Source organism: Megachile rotundata, chromosome 9 (assembly GCF_050947335.1).
Source record: "Megachile rotundata isolate GNS110a chromosome 9, iyMegRotu1, whole genome shotgun sequence".
In the NCBI taxonomy this organism is placed as follows: Eukaryota; Metazoa; Arthropoda; class Insecta; order Hymenoptera; family Megachilidae; genus Megachile; species Megachile rotundata.
Window position 1 is genome coordinate 12506385 of NC_134991.1, and position 22962 is coordinate 12529346.

The window sequence follows — 22962 nt, forward strand, 5'->3', positions numbered from 1 at the left end:
CTATGAAGGAAGTAGGAATTATGCAGTTAATTTTGATTTTGGGATGACGTAGAATAGGACATCATAAGTGGAAGTTATGGAAGATAGTTGAGGGAGATGTTGCTGTAGGACAATTCTGAACTAGTTTGAGGAGGTCTTAATGAAACCTAAGAGCAGCTTAGAACTAGGAGGAGCTTACGTAGGTCTCAAAAATTTTAAAGATTCTATAGATCCTAAGAAAGACCTAGACTAAGCTAGAAAGTCCTTGCAGAGACTCTAGGACCTAGCAAAGTAGCTTGGAACATACAGATCATAGGTAGATCCTAAGACCTAGATGCTAAAGAGACTCTACCTAGATCTTAAGAAAATCCTAATCGAATCCTAAGAAAATTCTAGTGTAATTCTGACCACCTAGTAAATCTTGTAGCTGTAAAAAATTCTTGAAACCCTAAAGAAAACCCAGGTGAACGTAAATAAACCTCGAAGACCTAAATAATTCCCTCTGCACTTTAAGAAGCGCCCATATTTCACCTAAAGAATTTGATAAAGTGCAAATTGTAGCAGCTGGTTGTATAATAATTGAGAAAGATGAAATGATTGATGAATTTCGTGGAAAAAGGTAACAGTATCAGGGTGAAGCGATTCCGATGTGACTGACTGGTGTCGGCCGTACCCACGGGGTCCGTTTTATATTTCTCTCGAGGAAGAACGATCGAGCGAATAGCGGCCGTGAAATCGCGATACGACGTCTTCGTGTCCGTAAAGAATTATTAGAAAACTGACTGACGAGATCGCTCTCACGAGAAGACACCCGGGTTCCTCGTTTTATTTCTTCCTCGTTCCTATCTCTTGATTCCTGTGTCGAATCGATCGGAGGTACACCATTGTTTTGCATCCGACAGTGAAGAAAGGGTTCCGATTAAATGTTTTCAATAAAAACAGTGTAGTAACTTGTAACAAGTTTTAGGTATTTCTTTTATTGACATCTTCAAGATTCATTATTAAAAAAATATGTGATTATGTAGATTATAATAAATGGTAAATGCTTCAATTTACATAATTGTATTTGGATGATTGTATAAGTTAACATCATCCAAATGTTAAGCATGTTTAGTAAGACTGTGACAATGAAAAGCTAATTAACCACAAACGAAGAAGAAAGGCAACATAGTTTTTCTCTGACTATTACACCTGTACTTTCCTTCTGTAATTCATTCGGAATGCCTCGGCTATGGTTTTTGCATTCGCGATGTTACAAGGCTTCATTAGATGACTTTCGCTATACGGCAGCTTTGAAGAACAAATACAATAGGGATCTAGGTAATACTACGGATATAAGATTCCAGAGATGTACTCTAGATATCTGCTAGAAATATCGAGGTCTAGGGACCTGAGAATATATATCCTATAAATACAGGATTCATAACATAAATATAACATCAACTATTCTAGCACAAAACTCCTCGCCAAGGTATTAGCAAAAATGACTCCAGAATTTCAAAATAGTGTTCTAAACAATATATCGATATATCACTATGAAAGAACTGAATATCGCAATCGTACCGCCTTGACTTTCTCTCATTGTAATACGCGTACTCGCTTCTTATGGACACGCGTAATTACTCGATCAGCGTAGCCGCCTCGAAGGTGTCGAGATTCCGGGCGCCAGATAAAGCCTCGTCCACACGAAAGAGCCGAACGGAGGCGTATATATGGTATCGAGGAGAGCGAGCATGTGGGTGAAGGCTGGAGGGCTCTCCAGGATGTGTCGAAAGTGAAACCCAAGGCCCCCGTGCATCTTGTTTTGCCGTATGCATATGCTCGTTTCTGTAGAACAGCGTCCTCGACGACTCTCGATCATCGTTTCGGATCGTGATCGATCTTCTTCGCTTGAAAATGTGACCGTGAACACCGGGCCGACCGGAAGTATCCACCCGTGCCTCTGCGTTTTGTAACACACTCTGTTCTTGCGTTGCCTTTTTTCAACGCGTGCTTTCTTGCTTCGATGAATCCTCCCCGCCCGGACCGATACCTTGGCGTGTTTCTAGAAAATCTGCTATTCTTCTGATAGCTGTTAATTACGACCGTGCATTTTTAACACCGCATTCGCACGCAATCGGGGCTTCCTTTATTTCTTCGGCTTCTTTTTGGACAGCGGAAGCAACCACGTTAAAATTATGCAAACTGCAACGAAAAGAGGTTGTGATAGGTTCGATCAGAGATAACGGACGTTCGGAGACTTACGTAAGTCGAATAATGTCAGTTGTATCATCGGTGCTATGCATCCATAGGATAGGAGCACTGGGAACAGCATGTTTCCTGCGATGCTACCTATTCTGCCTATCATCAACACCAGGCTGACTGCTGTCGCCCTGTTTTAAACAGATCCTTAGTACCATTTAGTACTCTTTAGTACGTTTTGATAAATGTTTCGAGTCCATCTGACCTTAACGAAGTTGGGAAGAGGATTACTGTGGCACCAACGATGGTGCTCAAGGTGGTGTTTGTAAATCCGACAGTCATTGCCGTGAGGATCAACGTTAACAATGTGCTGGGTGACCAATACAAAAATGCTATGCAGCAGAACGATATTCCATAACAGACATCTGCAATAGTTTGACATGTAAATAAATTACGTGTGCTTACATGATAAGCACTTATCTGTATTATACATGTAAGTATACATATGTATTCATATGTAGGTATACATATGTAATCAAATAGATTAATTAACAATCCTAAATAAAATTATCCAACTCACATAATACAATTTTGTGGTTCAGTATTTTTAACATGAAACTCGCCACCAGCAGACATATGCATCCAAAGATGGAGGAGATAGCAGTATTTATGTAAATCGACTCGTCGACAACAGTCTACAACATAAATAACGTGTTAAACGAATTGAAAGAGTTATAAATTCAGTGTCCTTACGTCTACACAGTGCGTTCTATCCACGATGGCTTCCGAAGCGTCTACCGCAGTCGAAAAATCCATTATTTCGCAGAATGTGGGATCTTGCGTCGCATTGTCACCGAGAGAGTTGAAATTCTCTAACGTCGCGAAAAGCTGAGGTTGCCACAGTCGGAAAGTATTTGTTCTACAAAGGAAAATTATATGTAATCTTCTATTTATGACACTGTTTTCCTGCATTAAAAATAGAGGACACGTCAAATCAGTTCTATGTTAATTGCTTTTTAATGTCGTCCGGCTAGTAATTATCCTAACGATATTTGAATGAAGCCTACTTCCTAAACAACACTTACAGCCACAGTGATCCAAATTGCATGGTCATGACGGAAAGAAGTCGCAGCAAATATGGATACCGAAATAGCATTCTCTTTTTGAACTTGCCATCCCTGTCTTCGTCGTTCGACGACTTTGTCAAACTTTCGTTCTCCAAGTCTTGTATCTTGAAGAACGGAGAAGAATAATTATACAGAAAAATAACTTCAGAAAATTTAACCTGAAATTAAATTGAAAAGCAAACTTTGTTTAGAACCCTCACCGGAAATTCATCAGCAGATCTGCCATGATTAATCCTATAAATCTTGCGAAAAACTTGCAACGCTTCTTCCGTGCGACCCTGTGTCATCAAGAACTTCGGACTCTCCGGGAATAAGGACAGACAAATGAGGCCAAACAGAGTTGGCACGCCGCACAGAGACAGGAAGAGTCTCCAAGAATTGTAGACGAAAAGACCGTCCCAGAGGACGATGGACCAACGTTGAGGAATGACGATCCACGCAAAAGCTGAAAATTACTATACATAAATATTTCGTGGAAATTTATTGAGCGGTTTTACCTGCTGCCACGGCGTTTCCGAACATGATGGAAAATCCGACGATGAGCGGAATTCTGACTCGTTCCTTGATTCCGTAGAACTCGGAGCAGTACGTTAAAATCGATGCGTGTGGACCGCTTATACTGCAAGGTTTCCGAATACAAGGAAGAATTAAAATTAATCTTGTCAAGATTGAAAGATCTGTCATGAAGAAATAACGAAGATCTTTCTACAAAATCTCATCATCATTTTTATGAAATCACACTGACATGAAGCCGCTGAGGAGCTTGAAGAAGGCTAGCGTCCAAAAGTTCTGTGATAAGCCACACAGAATGTTACAAATACCGTCAGCCAGGTAGCCGTACATGAAGACTACCTTTCTTCCTTTGACGTCGGCTATGTAACCCCATAGAAACCCGCTGGAAACCATTCCTGAAAGATTTGGGTTGACATTTGAACTGATAAATGCATTAAATGACTAATAAATTATAGATCCAAATATTGGTGCAAAAAGGGAAATTTTTGAAGAGATATAGTAACAACGGAATTGTTAACGTACCCACGAAAATGACAGCATTTAAGATGCCTTTCTGAAACATTGTCATCTGCAGATCGCATTCTGCAGAGGGAAGAATGAGGGCCACGCTGACGGTATCAATGCTGTTGGACCATGATACAGGGATAATCGTCAGAAGAAGAAGATACTGAAACTTTCCACAACCAGCAGCTGCTAACGCTGTCTCGAAGTCTGCTGGCTTCTTCTTTGCAACCTTGTCTATTATATCAAATAATAATATTTATTTAAATAATAAAGTTTTCTTTTAATGACTCATATTTTGGAAGTCGGACTTCATTTATGATTCTACAAAAAAATAGGAAAGTTCCTCATTCTTTCAAAAATATAATACGTTTATACTCTACTACTTCTTTTATTATGGTATGAATCAGTCTGCATAAACAAGTAGGGAGAACAAAGACTCTTGTGAAATCTGAAAGGACCTTCAAATGACCTTCACCTTCATAATCTGTCTTCTAGCATAACCTATCAATTTTTAGAAAAATGATAGACTGAGGTCTATGATGTCTTTGAATGAAGCCTATGATAAAGAAATTTCTAACCGAAGCGATGGCAGGCGATAAAAAAATAATACTCACTGAAATCGTTCGAGTCATCGTTCGTATCTTTGTCTGATACGCTAATTACACTAATTCTGTGATTATGCGGCATTCTCCGAATTTCGGTAACCTTGATAATATAAACGATGATAGATCACTTTCAGTTTCCTCCGGTTGAACATCGAGTACGTTCAGTATTCGAGATATCGTCGAGATGAACTAGCGACGCGTGATCAAAAATGATTTAATTAACCAAACTGACGAAACCCGTTTCGTTTTTCATCGCGCCCCCCCATTGCCTACGTTCAGGCGCTGATTGTTCACAACAGATTTATCTCTTATGTAAACCGACAACCACTACCAACGCGCTATCGAGCACACACATTATCTTGGAACGATCAATCGAAAGATGCTAATCGTTTTGGTAGAATCTCCAAAGACAGATATAACAAGCTTAATCTGTTTTTTAACTTCCTTATTTGTCAAATAAGTTATTCAAGGAAAGACAACATCCAAGTTTCTGTCAGATAAAACAGGTGGATATATATGCAAGAATTAATTATATCTTCTACTGTTTTTTCTGTTGTTAATGTCAACTTTCGTGACAATTTTTGCTTAATTTATTTTGGTAAGAAATGTTATTAATTTAAAAAAAAACTGCACATATCGTAGCTCTGTTAGCTCTGAGGGTTAAATTTAAATCTGTCCATCCCTTAAATCTATAGAATACAGTCATGTGGAATTTGCTGATGTTTCATCATGTGATCGAAAGTTTCCGTGATTGTTGTAATCGCACGCACTTTCTCTGCAACCTCGAAAAAAACGATGATTTCGACGACCTCTATCTCGCTTATCAAGATTTCTTTGCGAAATATTCTTAGGAGTCACTGGTACGCTAACCGGCGGTGTCATAAATTATAGGCGTACATATGTATCGTAAGGCAATAAATGTACACGCAACTGCGCGCGTCAGTCCAGATAAGTTCCCGTTGCTCGGAACGGAAACGGTAACGCAACCATCGGAGCTATTGATCTCATTCACTTCGAAATTAGATCGAGAAGTAACTTTCATCTTTATCTAGACACTTTATCGCGTTAATCTGGAGCATTGAACCCTTGGACTTCAAAAACTTAATTACATAATATCAAATCTATGTCGAACATTTTTATTTCTCATTTTCTTGATTATCTAATTCCTTCCGATGAACTGATTAATGTACGAACAAAACGAGGTTCAACAAAAGTTTGGTTAAACAAAGTTTAAGTTTGGTTTGATTTTCGGTGATGTAAAAAGTTGATGCAATCAACGATCAACAAATCTTGTCCATTTCTCTCAATTTACACGCTTCGCGTGCTTTGACATCGGCTTTGTTCCTTTGTTACCCGATACAGGAAATATCATGTCCACCCTGACCTTACGATATCTGATGGATACTCGTTGAAACTGATCGAAGTTCCTGCGAAACTATTGTTTTCGTCGGAATCACCGCAAGCAAAAAACACAAGGAATTCTTTCTGCTACCAAAATTCGGTATCTTGCAGTATCTCGCTCAAACAGAAAAATCCGGCGGATCACACACTCGAACGAAGAGATCAATTTTCTCGTCAACGTCTCGCAAACAATCGTTAAGTAAACCGATCGTAAATCTCTCGGTATTAACTCTTTGACGGTCGCACATTTTATGCAATCTATTATAGCATTGTTATCTTACATTTTTGGAAATTTTCTTAGGATTTCAGCATTTCATTACTGATTCACTTTTAATAAGTTTAGCGAGAATCGAATCATGGTATTCAATTTATTGTATTATATGGGCTTGCATATTTTTATTTATAGTGCACAGTGATGTATTAATTAACTCAACTAAATCATGGTACTCGAGTTACAGTATTTATGGACATTGTATATTTTTACTTATCATGTTGGATTTTAAAATCGCAGTGCAGTTTGCAAATTCATAAAATTCTTACTAAAACGAGTTCAGGAAGGAATCCTATCATAAGTATTCTATTTGAAGCACACATAGACTTGTATATTTTTATTTACAGTGCACAGTGATGGTTTAATTAACTCAACTAAGTTACGGTACTCGAGTTACAGTATTTATGAACATTGTATATTTTTACATATCATGTTGGATTTTAAAATCGCAGAGCAGTTTGCAAATTTATAAAATTCTTATTTAAACGAATTTAGTGAAGAATCCTATCATAAGTACTGTATTTACAGTGTACATAGACTTGTATATTTTTATTTATCATGTACAGTGATGTATTAATCGACTCAACTAAATCATGGTACTAAAGTTACAGTATTTATGGACATTGCATATTTTTACTTATCATGTTGGATTTTAAAATCACAGTGCAGTTTGCAAATTTATAAAATTCTTACTAAAACGAATTTAATGAGGAATCCTATCATAAGTACTCTATTTGCAGTATACATAGACTTGTATATTTTTATTTATCATGTACAGTGATGTTTTAATCAACTCAATTAAATCATGGTACTCGAGTTACAGTATATATAAACTTGTATATTTTTATTTATCATGTACAGTGTTAGATTTTACAATCACAGTGCAAGTTCGTAAATTCTTGTTAAAACGATAGTAACGAATTCTATTATAAGAAGTAAGAAGTAAAAACATGTTGATATTGTTTCATTTTTTATCTTGTTTAGATGCGTCGTTGATCGAGGCTAGGTGGTTCCTCTTCATGACGCTGTGATCTTGGCTGGCCTCCTTCGCTCGTCGATATTCCAGCGAGCGCATGTATTCAGCCACCTTTGGCGAGAAAGAGGGAAAAGAGTTACAAGGTTAGGCCGTTCGGTATCGCAAGAACGCGAGGCTCGTTTCACCGGAGTAATTAAAGTTTCCTGTTTTTAAGACACTGGGAGGCGGCGTTGCGTGACAATTGGCCTGCTTTTAAGGCCACCCCTTAACGATTCCCGTACGAAGCGATAATCCTTTTATCGGACCAATTAAGGTCACTTGATTAAGCACCAAAAAGCAATAATCATGTCGATAGAGTGTCGAAAAAATAATAGCCATAGTTTAATCTAAAAAGTCGTAGTTTAGGAGACATTAACGATCTCCTAAATGCCTAGCATTTACGTTATTAAATCTGGGTTGGGTCGGTGGGAAACAAGAATCGTCGAAATCCTACAAAATAGTATTCTGATTAAACGGCTCATTTGTTAGATGCGCAGGATCTAATGCGAGGAACGGACAGGAACACGTACGAACGAGGACAGGAAACGTTCTCCACGCTCATTCCCTTCTTTATTCCCTTTTCTTCTATTTGCTTTTTCTTAACATTATCGTGTTCCTCGGTTTAATTCGCATACTTACCATTTAGCCGCCAGTAAGAAATGGTCTCTGTTCTATTCAACATTGCACGCGTTTAATTTCGATCTTTTACGATGCTTTCCGTTTAGCGGGATTCATAGCGGTAAAGGACGATTAATATAGTCAGAAAATCCATCCGATATTCGGTTTTATCGCAACTCGAATAACTGGGCAAAAATCTGGGACACCAATCGATACGATTGATAACGACCTTGCAGTGGACATTGCAAATATGCAGCCTTGAACTGGGAATTAATCGATGCTAGTAAGCTGATCATGCGACATTGGGTTTTGTTTAAAACCAACAGATAATGCGGCGTTATATCTCTACGTTGTATCGCTGTACGCAAGGACGCGGTGATACCTTGCATTCATGTTTGTAATTTTTATTTTTAGACTTTTCGATTTTAACCCTTTGCACTTGAAGATAATTTTATTACAAACAGCAACTTCAAACTATTAATTACAATGTTAAATGAGTTTTTTTGAGATTATTATTTCTCTACTAAAAATTTCCATTATTATCTATTTCATAATGTTTATACATCACACGAGCTGTATTACAGAATTAATTAAATAATGCTTATTTCAAATTGAATGGTGCCTGCGAGGAGCCTCTCGAATGCAAAGGGTTAAATTGGCACGTTTTAAGATCGTAAATTGTCAATGTCAGAAATTGTCAAGGTTCTAAATTGGTGAGGTGTTAAATTGTCAAGGTCCTAAATTGATAAGGTCCTAAATTATCAAAGTCTAAAATGAGCAAGGTCCTAAATTGACAAGGTCCAAAATGGGCAAGGTCCTCAATTGTCAAGGTCTGAAATGATCTTGGTTTTAAACTGACAAGGTCCTGAATTATCAAGGTTCTTAATTGACAAGGTCCTAAATTATCAAGGTTCTTAATTGACAAGGTCTAAAGTGAGCAAAGTTCTAAATTGTCAAGGTCCAAAATTATCAAGGTCTTAAACGGACAAGGTCCTAAATTGTCAAGGACAAGGTCCTCAATTATCAAGGTCCTAAATTGACAAAGTCCTAAATTGTCAAGGTCTAAAATGTGCAAGGTCCTAAATTGTCAAAGTCCAAAATGGGCAATGTCCTAAATTGTGAAAGTCTGAAATTACCAAGGTCTTAAACTGACAAGGTCCTAAATTATCTAGGTCCTAAATTATCAAGGTCCTAAATTATCAAAGTCTAAAATGAGCAAGGTCCGAAATTGTCAAAGTCCAAAATGGGCAATGTCCTAAATTATCAAGGTCTTAAACTGACAAGATCCTAAATTATCAAAGTCCTAAATTGTCAAGGTCCTAAATTAACAAAGTCCAAAATGGACAAGGACCGAAATTGTCAAAGTCCTAAATTCGCAAGGTCCTAAATCGTCAAAGTCCAAAATTGCCGAGTCACAAGTTTCGAGTTCTGAAATTTTCAATCCCGAAACCCTAAATTCTCCCACCCCTAAAATCCCAAAATCCTAAATTCCTAGAACCCCAAAATCCCCAAAACTTGAAATCTTCACAAGTGCCTTGAGTTTAACATCAGCGAATCCTCCATCCACTCATCCTGCATTACCGATTCCAAAAATGCATCCCATTTCCTGCATAATAAAATTTTACTCATCGATGGAGCGAAAAGGAAATATAAATCGTGAATACCTAACCTAACGCATCGCGTGATATAAACATCCGATATCTGAACACGGATCAGCGTTGCATCTCCTAGTGGTGGGGCGTTAGATTTTACACGATTTGCACGTGGAACGAGCAAAGTAGTGGCTCGGTAGTAGTCCCAGAGATTTCATCGAACAGAATGATAATTAATTGTACATTGACCGCTATAAATCTCGACCGTTCGACCGCGAAAGCATTAAGCGAAACCTTTTATACGAAACACTTTACACTATCAATGTGTTCTCTAATGAACGGAGTCGACGCGATGAATTAATGACACGCGGTGTTAGAACCAGTCACTCGGATTGCGCGGCTTGCCAACAATTAAATCGAACGATGATTCATAACCGCGTTATATCTGCACGTTTATACCGACTGCTCTGTTCGGTATGCGTTTTTCGCAAACTGGAATAATTATTCATTTGCGGTGGTAGATTTGTTACGGGCTCAAAGGATTCGCTCGTACTGCTTTAATTGGTGAAAGGCAATTCCGATTGGGAATGGGGAAAATAGTAACCTCTTGTTCATACTTCAAGTGTCCTCTGAATATTCCGTACGAAATTAGACCGATGATGCTTAATAAAATTGCTCGTTGTACTTGAATTTTGTTGAACGACCACCTGAATTTAACCATGATACAACTGGAATATAAGAAAATTCATAACGAAAATTTTAATGAAATATTTTTATAGAACTGGCGTCTTACTTTGACCCGCATTGCTACGAATAACGTAGCGTTAATTAAAATCGCATTAATTAAACGAGCTTCAAAAACGCTTCCTTCATCTTCCAAATTATCGACCTCATGAATAATATCTGTTACTACGTTCAGTTTTAAAAGAAACACGTGACATGCATTACTGTACGGTATCACAGACATGTCTATATCGGTTGTGCATTCTAATGCTAATTTCAAGAACAAAAGTGATTGAAGGATTGCACTTGTATTTACACTTCGCCTGGTAAACAACGTTCAAGCATAAATATAGTTAACTATAGTCAGCTTAATGCTGCGGATTGTCTTATTAGAATTATTAGCAGATAGATATTTTTAACAGCTAATTACAAGTTTGCCAATATAAACATAAGTGCAAAAGTTGTGAGAGCGTATGCATATGTTCATTGATAAAGAAGCCACGCAGGCGTATGTGCATAACATTGCATTTCGTCATTGCTTTCCAACATTTGTTTTTATCTGGTTTTATGATACAATATCTATTTCAAGCCGGATACGGTCATCGAGTCATGTTCATGCTCTTCCGGTAGAAGAGCGTAGCCCGACTCTGCAGATCAACAGTAGGTAAATCTTCTTCGAACAACAATAAACATCTAATTGTTCCGGGGAAATGATTGAACCATAATTGTTAGTCATAATTCTCGTTCATCGACTTGTGCAACGATATCGAAATGTTGTACAGTGCGTAAGAACGCGTTAAAATAAAACGCGATTACAAGGAAGGCGCGTCTGTACGTAGTTGAAGACCGTGGCCGGGAGGTGGCGATGAAATCGAGGGCAAGATGGCGTCCGGTCAATAGACGAATAGCAGGGAGGCCGGAGGCGCTCTCGAGGTTCGTGGGTGTTCTCAGCCCGGAGCTGGAGAGCCTTTGAGGCCGTGTACATAGAATCGAAGTTCCATTTTCCTCTCCTGAATCGCAGGAAAATCCGTGAAACTCGCGTGTGCCGAAAGGGAAAATGTTCCGCGAGGGAGTGCGCGTTACGTACGCGTCGCCCTGAGAGTGCGTGCCGTGTTTCTCGAACTCGAAAGATGCTGGCGTGCAAAGCGACGACAAAGGAGGCGCGTTCGCGAAACTGTCAGGAAGATCGTCGTCGTGGTCGTCGTACGTGAGTCAGTGTACCCGTTGGATCGAAAGAAGGCACGCACACGTACAAAATGGCTTCGGGCGACAATGTGGACGTGATCGAGGTGGTCGAGACAAGCTTCACGGGCCCGGCACAGGCCACCGAGGATCACCTCAGGCCGGAACAGGCCACGGATGAGGACAGTGAGTACTCCTTTATTCCTCCGAGACCCTCCACTCGAGGTGTCAGCAACATAACCTATAAAACCAACGCGATTCAACTCGATTTCTCGCGATTCGAGTGACGGAGATAGGCGTGATCGATCGATTGTAGCCGATCGCGTTCCTCGTTCGCTTCCGCATGCCCGCGTTATGCTCCAACGTCGATTAGCTCGGGAATCGCATAACCAAGTGGACGCCCGTTCGCAGATACTCCGTTAATCCACTTCGCGATTTGACAGCTGATGGGTGTCGCCCCTTTGTATCGGGCTTGGGTACACTCCGGGCCAACGGAGCCTTTCTATAAGACGTGCAGGGGAACATGTGGGGAACATGCTAACTAAATTTATTTCAACCACCCTGCGAATATTCATGACCGTAATGACTTTTCCTTTAAATACCTACTAAAAAAAGGAAATTTCAGAGTGACTCTCATTCAGAATAAAATAAGAAATAGCAGTTTTATGTAATGACTCGTATCAGTACATCTTTCGCTATCATTTTTATTTGATAATACTCTTCCGACGTATATCGAAATACCTAAGCCTGATACAAGATTTTTCTGCATTCCTGAACCGCATTGAACAGATTTTATTTTCCCTCCGTGAATTAACTGTCACGAAAATAAGTGAGAACATGAATGAACCTTGAGGATTTTTAACGTGGCGAGTGAAAGTTTACGCGTAGAATTGAATGAAGTAAAGCCTCGTGCAAGGGCTGAAGCTTTTACTACAGTTAACGCGTAACGGTACCGGGACTTACATGTGTCAATAGCGAGTCCATTGCAATCAGCGTGTGCAGAACTTTCGTTTTTGAACTCGGTTAACGTTCCACTTTCTCATTTCTTTCGCAGAATGTGCATCGAATCGGTATGCGATTTTTTTCTCGACCGTTTTATCGTTAAATTCACCTAGCGGGACTTTCGTTTATTCGTTAAGGTTGTGTGCGAGCCGACTGTTACGTGACCTTATTTCATGTAACAAATACGTTCTTTCCGATATGTTACAGATAAATCTACAGGGGATAAGGTGACAGCGTTTGACGTAAGTAAAAAGAAATTCCTTGCGTGTTTTATTGTGTGTACAAGAAAATTGTTTTATGCGTCTACATATTAATATTGACGTACAGCGCGAGTTACATTGTAGATCGTTGGAAAAAATTTGCACGCTCGAATCCGTGCTTCAGGCTTAATCGAACGTTACATAAAAGATCATCCTTATTATTAATGCGGTGCGCGAATGCATTAGACTTTGCCGTCGGATTTATCGCGTCCGAGATCTACGACCAAATGCGTTTGGGAAAGATTTACCAATTAAAATCCTATTAAAAAGATAACATCGAAACTAAACGATGAGTAGCATGGAATTCTTAAAAATATCGATACGAATTAAAAGAAAATCGATGACGCGTCGATTTACCGTACTATCTCCGATCGCAGTCCGAGTCGATAGAGGGCATACGGTATCGATTCCCTTCCGAGGTCCTCTTCCGTTCGAATGAAATTAACGTAAGCGGTTATTAACGTAATCATTTCTATTTACTCGTTATTTTATCTATTATTTACGTCCGTATGACGGAGATCGAGATTACGCTATTCATCGATTAGTCGATCGTCTTATCGCTACAGACAAGAGTTTCTGGGAAAAAATGCGCGGGAACGATTCGCTGCATTGTTGGCTGGCAATTGTAGACAACATACTCCGTGCAACGAGATGCATCGCTCTCGACGTTTGAGACAAGAATAGTTGTGTAATTATTCATCCGAATGACGCACAGCCGTATGTTCTTTTGGTGCATTTCTCGTGTTTGCGCTGGTGAGGATCGGAACGGTGTCGGATCACGGAAGAGATTGAAATTTGGTAAACTTTGCATAGCGAAGATTCCAGTTTAATCTCTTCCGTTTCTACGTAACAATTTTTAACTTATTAGTTATTGGAGATTTAAGGCTTCAGGATTAGTATTGTCAAATTTAGCTATTTGTCACAATCATCTATGAACTAAATATCTAAGGATGTAGATAGAAGAAAGCTATAGATAGTTTAGATATTGAGGAGTGCACAGAAATTTAGAATGTAGAGATATGGGAATATCTGTAATGGGAATGTATGTAAGGAATCTAGGATTATCTAAGAATTTAGGAATATAGATACATAGAAATCTGAAGATACAGTTCTAGGAATGTTCGCGCAGTATCGCGTCCTTGATAGTTAACGCCAGAAGCCTGAAAAATCTCAGTCGGATTCTTAGCGGAAACTGTACTTAAATCATTAAGGTAATAGAATGATGTCTTTTATAGGGTTCAGCAATACAACATGGCATCGGTGGACCGAAAACCCCTGCGGGGGTATCGAGGAACAAGTCAGAACGAGAGAGAAAGATTGGACACAGGAGAGTTGGAGTGGGAGGTGAAATCACGTACAAAAAGGTGAAGCATAAAATGACAAAAGGTTATTGATGTTTTGCACGTTCAATTTATTTATAACTACACGTAGAAGGTGAAAATTACGTGTATAAAATAAAAGATTTATTTTGTAAAAGATGTATGTTGTAAACTATAATTTATTGTATCGTTTATTGTTCAGATCCAAACGACACAAATCATGGGATCCATACAATTGGGCATACAGCATGCAGTCGGTGGTTTAGCGAGTAAACCCGAGCGTGACTTGTTGATGCAAGACTTCATGACCGTAGAGACGACGAATTTTCCGAGCGAGGGATCCAATCACACTCCTGCTCATCATTTTTCCGAGTTTAAGTTCAAAAATTACGCACCCATTGCATTTCGTTACTTCCGAGATCTCTTTGGCATTCAACCAGACGACTTTTTAGTGAGTACACGGAGCCGCGATCGTTTCGCTAGAAGGACACGAATGATTTCCCTCATAATAATCTATTTTTAATGCTTTCGTACCTAATGACACCGTTTCAATGTCCAGATGTCGATGTGTAGTGCTCCGTTACGCGAATTATCGAACCCCGGCGCTAGTGGAAGTATCTTTTACCTAACAGATGATGATGAGTTTATCATAAAGACTGTGCAACACAAAGAAGGAGAATTTTTGCAGACGCTTCTTCCAGGATATTATATGGTAGGCTAAACCATTCAACCGTATTCAACGCATCGTTATGTAACATAATACACGAATCAATTTTATGTTTCCTAGAATTTAAATCAAAATCCAAGGACGTTATTGCCAAAGTTCTTCGGGTTATATTGCTATCGGTGTAATAGTAAAAATGTTAGATTAGTCGCTATGAATAATCTCCTGCCGTCGTCGGTGAAACTCCATCAAAAGTACGATTTAAAAGGATCGACGTATAAAAGAAAGGTACATAACCCTATACAAACACCTGGAACACTATGCACCAACAGTTTTCATAAAATATATTTTCGACAGGCATCGAAGTCAGAACGGTCCAAGTCGTCTCCGACGTACAAAGATTTGGATTTCATGGAACACCATCCGGAAGGGATCTTTTTGGAAGCGGACACGTATAACGCGTTAGTGAAAACCATACAAAGAGATTGTCGCGTACTGGAAAGTTTCAAGATTATGGACTACTCGTTACTCGTTGGTATTCACAACCTTGATCAGGCTGCGAGAGATAAAGCGGTAAGTATGTAAGGATATATGAGGGAGATTTAGGGATCTAAGAGTGTGCGCATAAAAGAGATCTGGGGATTTAGAGATTTGCAAGTACAAGAATATAACGGGTCTAGGATGTAAAGGTATGGAAAGGGATTCTAGGGAAATAGCATAATAGTAGAGATCTCGTAAGAGTTATGGAAATTTAGGGATTTGTGGATATAAAAATGTAGTACTGAAGGTACAGATTTGAAGATAAAAGAATTAAGTAATATAGGATTTGAGGACATAGATATTTTGTGTCATACAAATTAAAAAATGTAAGGTTCATATAGTAATTGAAGAATGCATCTAAAACTGCAGCACAGATCCCGATATATCATACGCACACATGTTTCCCTTCTGTAACATAAAGTACAAGGACACTTTGTAATGTTTACGTTGCAGCAGGAACAGAGATTATCAGCGAGCGCGGAAGAAGAAGTTGGCGAAGTTGGAGGTGAGAGTGCAGGATTCACTCAGGCTGAAAGAGAGCGGGAAAGGGACGACAGAATAGGAGCCAGTGCTTTGAATCGATCACGAAGCATAAACCGACAAAGGTTGGTCGCGCACAGTACCGCTATGGAGAGTATTCAGGCTGAAAGCGAGCCGATAGACGAGGAGGACGATGTACCGTGAGTATCGTGTTTTGATTCTTTTACACGGACTATTGTGTGCCTAACGAATGCTTCAACGACGTATTTTAATTGCATTCGTATTCCTAGCAGTCCAGGTGGCATTCCTGCTCGCAACGCTCGCGGTGAACGCCTGTTACTCTTCCTTGGTATCATTGACATTTTGCAAAGTTACAGGCTCAAGAAAAAACTCGAGCACACTTGGAAATCAATGATACACGATGGTGTAAGTAGTATTTTCGCATTTTTTATTTGATCGACGTTGTTCAACATTAAAAAATTTAACACAGTTGATCTATGGATTTATTATTACTTGACGGGTCTTATTGAGATAATTTACTTTTGATTTTGTAAATTTTCATTTCCTAAAGTTTAAATGGTAATTTAAAGTTTAAGTTTCATGAATTTATGACTCATATTTTGTTTTCTAAAATGGTCAAGGTTCGTGACTCATTTCTTTTGAACTGATTATTTTTGGAAGCGAATAAATATTGAAATTTTGTTTAATTGAAAGCATGGAATGGTTTGATGTGTTAACAGGACACTGTATCAGTGCATCGGCCAGGTTTTTACGCGCAGCGTTTTCAAGATTTCATGGCTAAGACAGTATTCAAGAAGATACCGTCACGTAAGTACCATCCTAATCAGCCTCTTCTAACAAATTTGACCTCAATGTTAACACTGAGCAAGGCTCATTCCTAATTTGTAAGCGATTTTTCAACGAGTTATTTAAAGTGTTCTCTTTTGTTGAGTTAAATAATCGCGACTGACGGTCTCGTCTAGTATTTGCCATTCGATACATGAATATCTCGTATAAGCATAAAGTACAAGAAAATTGATAGGCTTTAAGTAGAGTAGTATTATAACGACAAGTATTTTTATCCGCTAGATGATTCGTGATTAATCACATTATTTCTGTTTATAGTAATAGCATCAATTACTGTGATTCAACTATATATATTATTATACGATGCAATGTTATCGCATAGTACCTTTTACGAGAAAAGAAAAAAGGAAATATTTGAGACATATTTTAAACGTATAGGAATAATGGGGGTGGACGAGAGTTTGGAAATATTCAGTCGCAAGGGTAAAAAGAAATGCTCAAAAAAAGTACGGTACTTATATAATTACGCGCATGATTCTGCCATTTATAATTAAGTAGCTACGTAACGATATTAAGATTCCACTTTATATAGAGCCGTAAGCTATAAGCTAGAGCAACGTACATATATTTTTTAGCTTTCTTGTTATAGTCATATCACTGAACGTTTCCGATACATTTGATCGATTCAGTGAAGTTGTTTCATTGATACGCGATGCATGATCAAACAGAAATATTATAAGCGGATCGTTCGATTATGTAAATCTAGAATTTTGATGCATTTATCGAGATCGACCGAAATTCCGATTAGGCATATCATTCGTTTATTTTCATTTTAAACGATGTTCGAAGCGAAATCGAACCTGGTCTTATCCTTCACACGATTTATCAACAGACAAATTTAGCCGTCCAGAAAGATTCTAATAATCGTGATAGTGACTTAAGGTAATTAAGTGACTGCAGAGAATGCGATGAAATCCTTTGTGGATATCCGAAAACTTTTTTCTACCGATGTAACTTTACTAAATTCTGTTTTGAATTTTAACCCCTTGTCATATAACTTTGTTAGCAATTCTAAAGCTGTAATCTTGTAAACGTCTGTCTCATAATTTTATGTGAATTCAAAACGAGTTAAAATTCAATAGTTCTAAAGATATTTATCTTGTACTCGAACACAGTTATAAGGCAAGTGGTTAAAGGCTAAATAATTAACTGGAAATGTCTTCTTTTCGGATATCTACAGATTTCCATAATTATAATCAACGCATAGATAAAATATCCTGGGTTCTGAATGTCATTTGGTCACTTTTGGGTTTTGTATTGGTGTAACTAATTGCTAACACGGCACACGTATTTTATACTTTTTTATTTCATTTTATAACATCGTTTATTTGGTTTGATATTAGTTGCATTTCTTTATCATTCGAAATCATTCATTTCACGATATCTTGAGATTAGTATATCCATTGTTCCCATTAACGAGCACAAAATGACCAGTCCACTGGTGTCCACATACGTAGCTGAGTATTTTATGCATCCAAACGACTTCTGCTAACGCACATCGATGCATACGAAAGTAAAGCACGCAGGTAGTTCAAACTGAATCATGCATTAAGAGTATTCATAATAGGTGTAAGGTTTTCGCGAACAATTATTGTAAATGCAGTTCCATGTGTACACGTAATTTGCTCGTAACAATCGTGACCGTCCCTGAGCACACAATTTTGCCATATCGATTTTTAATCGGATTATCGAAGTTCCTTAATAATAAATATAATACATATACAGTATGGGTCAAAACTATCAGATCACTTAATTATACAAATGACAGTTCTATTAGGTCGTTTGGTAAAAAATGATGAAGCTCTTTTGACCGAAATGAACTGTATTTGCATTGGGGTCTTAGAAATTTTTGCTGATATTAACTTTGATAATTTTTGTGTCATTTAATATAGACATTGTTCTACTAAAATTTTAGTGTTGTACAAAATATCTGTAGTCGAAAGAACAATTGAAATAACACAATTTGAAATTATCACGATTTATCGGAGTCGCCAGAGGCGTCGACAGTGGTCTGAAATTTTTCACCGATAGCGTATTTGTCAACGTGCCAAAGTTTTTGTAAGACTATCGTGTTTCACGTGTTCCTAAGTAGTATACAGAGTAGTTGGCTCGTGATTCAAGAGGTTTCCTCTATTTTATGAAACAGGCGAGAGCAATCAGACTATTTTGTCGGAGTCTGTGAGTGTCATAGATCGCACGAAATTCTTCGACATCAACTTCGTTAACGAATGAAATGTATTTTATCCAGTAATTTTGTGCGATCTATCGTAGAAAGGTCCATTCGGTATATTTTGGCAGAACTAGTTAGTATACAGCTTGGATGTGACCGAGAGTAAGAGAGGGAGAAAGAGAGTGCGAGAGAGAGTAGAAGTAGATACACGTTCGTTTTATTGTGAAAATATTCAGCTATCGGCTCAACGTGGACACCAATGTACATATTTATATATTTTGCAATAAACATTTTCGCTGTTTACAACTTCATTTCATTTACAAAGCCTACCCGTACATCTTCTTTTTTTACTTTTCATCTTTCTTGAAGTTTCACATGTTCCCCGCTACTGTTCACCATCACCGTTATCACCATTGTTACCGCTAATGCTACTTGTTACTATTATATCAAAGTACCACATCCACTGTAACTCTACATTCCATCATCGTAGCCATGGTTATCATTTATGGGATCATTTACTTTTGTTTCTTTTTCCTTAGTTTCTTTTCTGCACTATCGTCGCGTCACTACTTTATGTACTGTCTTATAGTATCGTGCGATGTGTTTGTTGTTTGTGTTCGTTTGGGTTCGAACATGAGGTGGAGAAACATCGATATTCGATTATATATTTTTTGTAATTGTAAGATCTTTTACTTTTCATTATTTGGTGATTTTATGAAATGAGTATAATCAAAAGATGTGGATACACTTGGGGGTAGTGTACATTAGGAGAATGCTAGAGGGGAGAGTATGTCATCTCGTGCAGCCATGTTGTATCAAGCATATGGTCACGTGGTGCATAGTGTACCCATTGCACAAATTCTAACTTGAAACCCTTTGCCAAATTTCTACCTTCTCAAATCCTCAACTTCTTACATCTCCTAGTTCTTAAATTCCTAACTTCTCAGATACTCCAACTTTCTAATCCTATCTTCTTACATAACTTAATTTCCAAACTCTTGCCTTCTTAAGTCCCAACTTCTTACTTTCCTTAATTTCTAAATCCCCAACTTCTCACATACCCTAATTTCCAAATTCCTACCTTCTCAAATTCCAATCACCTCAAATTCCAACTTCTCACATCCCCCAATTTTCAAACCCTCAATCTCGTAAATCCCCACATCTCCAAATAACCAACCTCTCAAATCCCTAACTTTTCACATCCCCCAATTTTCAAACCCTTAATCTTGCAAATCCCCAAATCTCTAAATGACCAACTTCTCACATCCCCCAATTTCCAAATTCCTACCTTCTCAAATTCCAACTTCTCACATCCCCTAATTTCCAAACCTTCAATCTCGCAAATTCCCACATCTCCAAATAACCAACCTCTCAAATCCCTAACTTTTCACATCCCCCAATTTTCAAACCCTTAATCTTGCAAATCCTCAAATCTCTAAATGACCAACTTCTCACATCCCCCCATTTTCAAAGCTCAAATCCCCAAATCTCTAAATGACCAACCTCTCAAATCCCCAATTTCTCACATCCCTTAATTTCCAAATGCCCAACTTCTCACATACCCCAATTTCCAAACCTTCAATCTCGCAAATCCCCAAATCTCCAAATGATCAACTTCTCACATCCCCTAATTTTCAAACCTCCAATCTCGCAAATCCCCAAATCTCCAAATAACCAACCTCTCAAATCCCCAATTTCTCACATCCCGTATTTTCCAAATGCCCAACTTCTCACATACCCCAATTTCCAAACCTTCAATCTCGCAAATCCCCAAATCTCCAAATGATCAACTTCTCACATCCCCTAATTTCCAAACCTCCAATCTCGCAAATCCCCAAATCTCCAAATGACCGACCTCTCAAATTCCCAATTTCTCACATCCCGTAATTTCCAAATCCCCAACTTCTCACATACCCTAATTTCCCAAATCCTACTTTCTCGAATTCCCACTTCTCACATCCCCCAGTTTCCAAACCCTCAATCTCTCAAATCCTCAAATCTCCAAAAGACCAACCTTTCAAACTCCCAAATATCTAAATCAATAACAACCAACAATTGCACATCAAATCATCAATTATCGGCATTTCTCCGCCTCTATCGCGAGTACTTCTGCGTTGCGACCACCAGACCAAAATTAATTCTCTGATCGATCCCAAAGATCATCGAGACGATCTGTCGATTGGCCTTCTTCTCCAAACCGAAACTCTTAAAACATTACGTTACCGTAGTTTGTTTCCATCGAAACCGATGTTTTACTTTCGGTGAAACTTTTGTATTTCAGAATATGGTAGAGTGGAATCTGGATTATTCGAACGAGAGAAAAACGCTGTTATTTCATTTGGTATTTCATTAAGATTCGCCTCGATGCGTGTCGACCAGTTAGGAGTTTCAAACTCGATCAAAGTCGAATTAAAATTTGATTCGGTTGCGATAAGCCGCAGTCGTGGAAAAAATGTATTATTATTCTGTGAACGTTGGCGAGACTAACGAGTTCGAGTGTTTTATAGTATTCAGGTCAGCGGATTAAAGGAAGAATGAAAGAACTTCAAAACAAACGTTCGAATAATCGCGATTAATACCCCGTAAAACTGTCGTTTTAAAATCAATTTTTAATAGGATCTTATGAAGATGGTACTTGATAATAATAAGTACATGTTTTTCACTTTTTCAACCCTCGAATGGCAGCAACTGAAAGACACGCTTCAAATTTTATAAATGAAAGTTAATGTACGAAATGTATCAGTTCTGTCATTTAAGGGTTACCGCTTCTCTATCCAAGAATCAAAAATAAAAGGCAAGAACGTACACCCCGCTTTTCTTTGTGTTGCTATTTATTCTCGGCAGTCCCTCTGATCGAAACCGATCGTTTTAATTAAGTATCCGGTACATATACCGAGAGATGTTGAAGTACGAAGTTAGCTAAATGTTGATGTTTTTGTGTCCCGTGCACTTCTTTCCGTGTCAACCCCAAATGACCTGATCTGACCTGCTACCGATCGAAAACTCGAAAATCGAATACCAAAAGTGGACCTGCCTGAGATTAAGGGGAATCATCGCAAATTCCGTAACCTCGTCACCAGCTACATAGGTAACTTTGTCTGTTCGTCCGTCTGTCTGTCCATTTTGTATGATTGTATGTACGTTTGTTTCTTTATTTTCATTCTTTTTAATAACACCATCTGCTTGTAACCGTTATGTACTACTTTTTTACACTTTCTTGTATCGTCCTGGTTTGCTGATCCTCCGATTTCCTAACACTCTGCTAACTACACCAACTCCATTTTTTTCACCTTGCTGTTATGATACATTTTTATTCTTTTGTGATGTTACGGTTCGATATTCTTGTGATTGAACGTTTAACTTCCATTTCAAACGGGTTTAGTTTCGATTCGGATTTTTTTAGTGTGAACCTTTTATACGGTTGTAATTTTTGTAGTAGACCTTGACTCTTTTTTTGTCAGTTTTATGAAATTTCAAGTTTTTAGCACCTTTATAAGCTGTTAATATTTTTATGCAAATCTGAAATTTCACGTAACAAATCATTTTTTTAGTTAGTTTATTTTTATAGTCTATAATTATCTTTTTAGTATGAGGATTAAGAATGACTGTTTACCTTCATTTTTTTTATTCAGATGAATTTTCTTTTTTCATAATTATAATCTTTTGCTATTTTTGTTAAAAATGTATATACATCATGTGGCATGTGAAACGAATCTTTTTCTTCTTTACATAGTAATTACTCTAGATGTGAAATAATTCATGAAAAAGTAAGTAGGAAAGATTGCAAATTAAGCTTCCTCTGATTTCTTTTCCCTGGATGCTGACATTGAAACGTGTCATATTCCTCTTTTTGTGTTTTTGTTTGATTCCTCATTGTTCAATTTTCATTTCTTTCGTTTAATAAGTTTGAACTTTGCGTTTCTTTCAGATAAGAAAACTAGAATAAAAT

At 38.0% G+C, this 22962-nt stretch overlaps 3 protein-coding genes across 21 annotated transcripts in view; 1 reads left to right on the plus strand and 2 right to left on the minus strand.

The window, feature by feature from the left end:
• Positions 1-926: 926 nt before the first annotated feature.
• LOC100882705 (uncharacterized) lies at positions 927-5156 on the minus strand. Its single transcript, XM_003704985.3, has 11 exons — positions 4919-5156; positions 4323-4538; positions 4033-4195; positions 3785-3906; positions 3488-3732; positions 3246-3391; positions 2914-3079; positions 2741-2855; positions 2426-2585; positions 2224-2351; positions 927-2163 (listed from the first exon to the last, which is right to left on the minus strand). The coding sequence occupies exons 1-11, from the start codon at positions 4989-4991 to the stop codon at positions 2108-2110; spliced, it is 1590 nt and encodes a 529-aa protein (XP_003705033.2). The 5' UTR covers positions 4992-5156; the 3' UTR covers positions 927-2107.
• Positions 5157-7397: 2241 nt separating this feature from the next.
• Positions 7398-11268, minus strand: LOC143265121 (uncharacterized). 5 transcript variants are annotated; one of them, XM_076535231.1, is made up of 3 exons: positions 10600-11268; positions 10424-10513; positions 7398-7668 (listed from the first exon to the last, which is right to left on the minus strand). In XM_076535231.1, the coding sequence occupies exons 1-3, from the start codon at positions 10771-10773 to the stop codon at positions 7546-7548; spliced, it is 387 nt and encodes a 128-aa protein (XP_076391346.1). In that variant the 5' UTR covers positions 10774-11268; the 3' UTR covers positions 7398-7545. The 5 variants fall into 5 exon arrangements, 1 of the variants encoding a protein (XP_076391346.1); XR_013039279.1 differs by having other exon boundaries at positions 7404-7668; positions 10360-10534; XR_013039280.1 differs by having other exon boundaries at positions 7405-7668; positions 10411-10513.
• A 154-nt stretch (positions 11269-11422) lies between these two features.
• Positions 11423-22962, plus strand: part of PIP5K59B (Phosphatidylinositol 4-phosphate 5-kinase 59B) — a 39464-nt gene continuing 27924 nt past the window's right edge. For 4 of the 15 annotated variants that reach the window (XM_076535208.1, XM_076535199.1, XM_076535201.1 and 1 more), the window contains exons 1-11: positions 11425-11897; positions 12921-12955; positions 14209-14337; positions 14495-14743; positions 14852-15004; positions 15080-15244; positions 15314-15529; positions 15950-16176; positions 16267-16402; positions 16717-16804; positions 22039-22101. In XM_076535208.1, the coding sequence (XP_076391323.1) occupies positions 11786-11897; positions 12921-12955; positions 14209-14337; positions 14495-14743; positions 14852-15004; positions 15080-15244; positions 15314-15529; positions 15950-16176; positions 16267-16402; positions 16717-16804; positions 22039-22101 (1573 nt within the window). In that variant the 5' untranslated portion in view covers positions 11425-11785. Of the gene's footprint in view, positions 11898-12920; positions 12956-14208; positions 14360-14494; positions 14744-14851; positions 15005-15079; positions 15245-15313; positions 15530-15949; positions 16177-16266; positions 16403-16716; positions 16805-22038; positions 22102-22962 lie in introns of those variants that run through there. The other 11 variants (XM_076535202.1, XM_076535214.1, XM_076535204.1 and 8 more) reach the window with 9 other exon arrangements.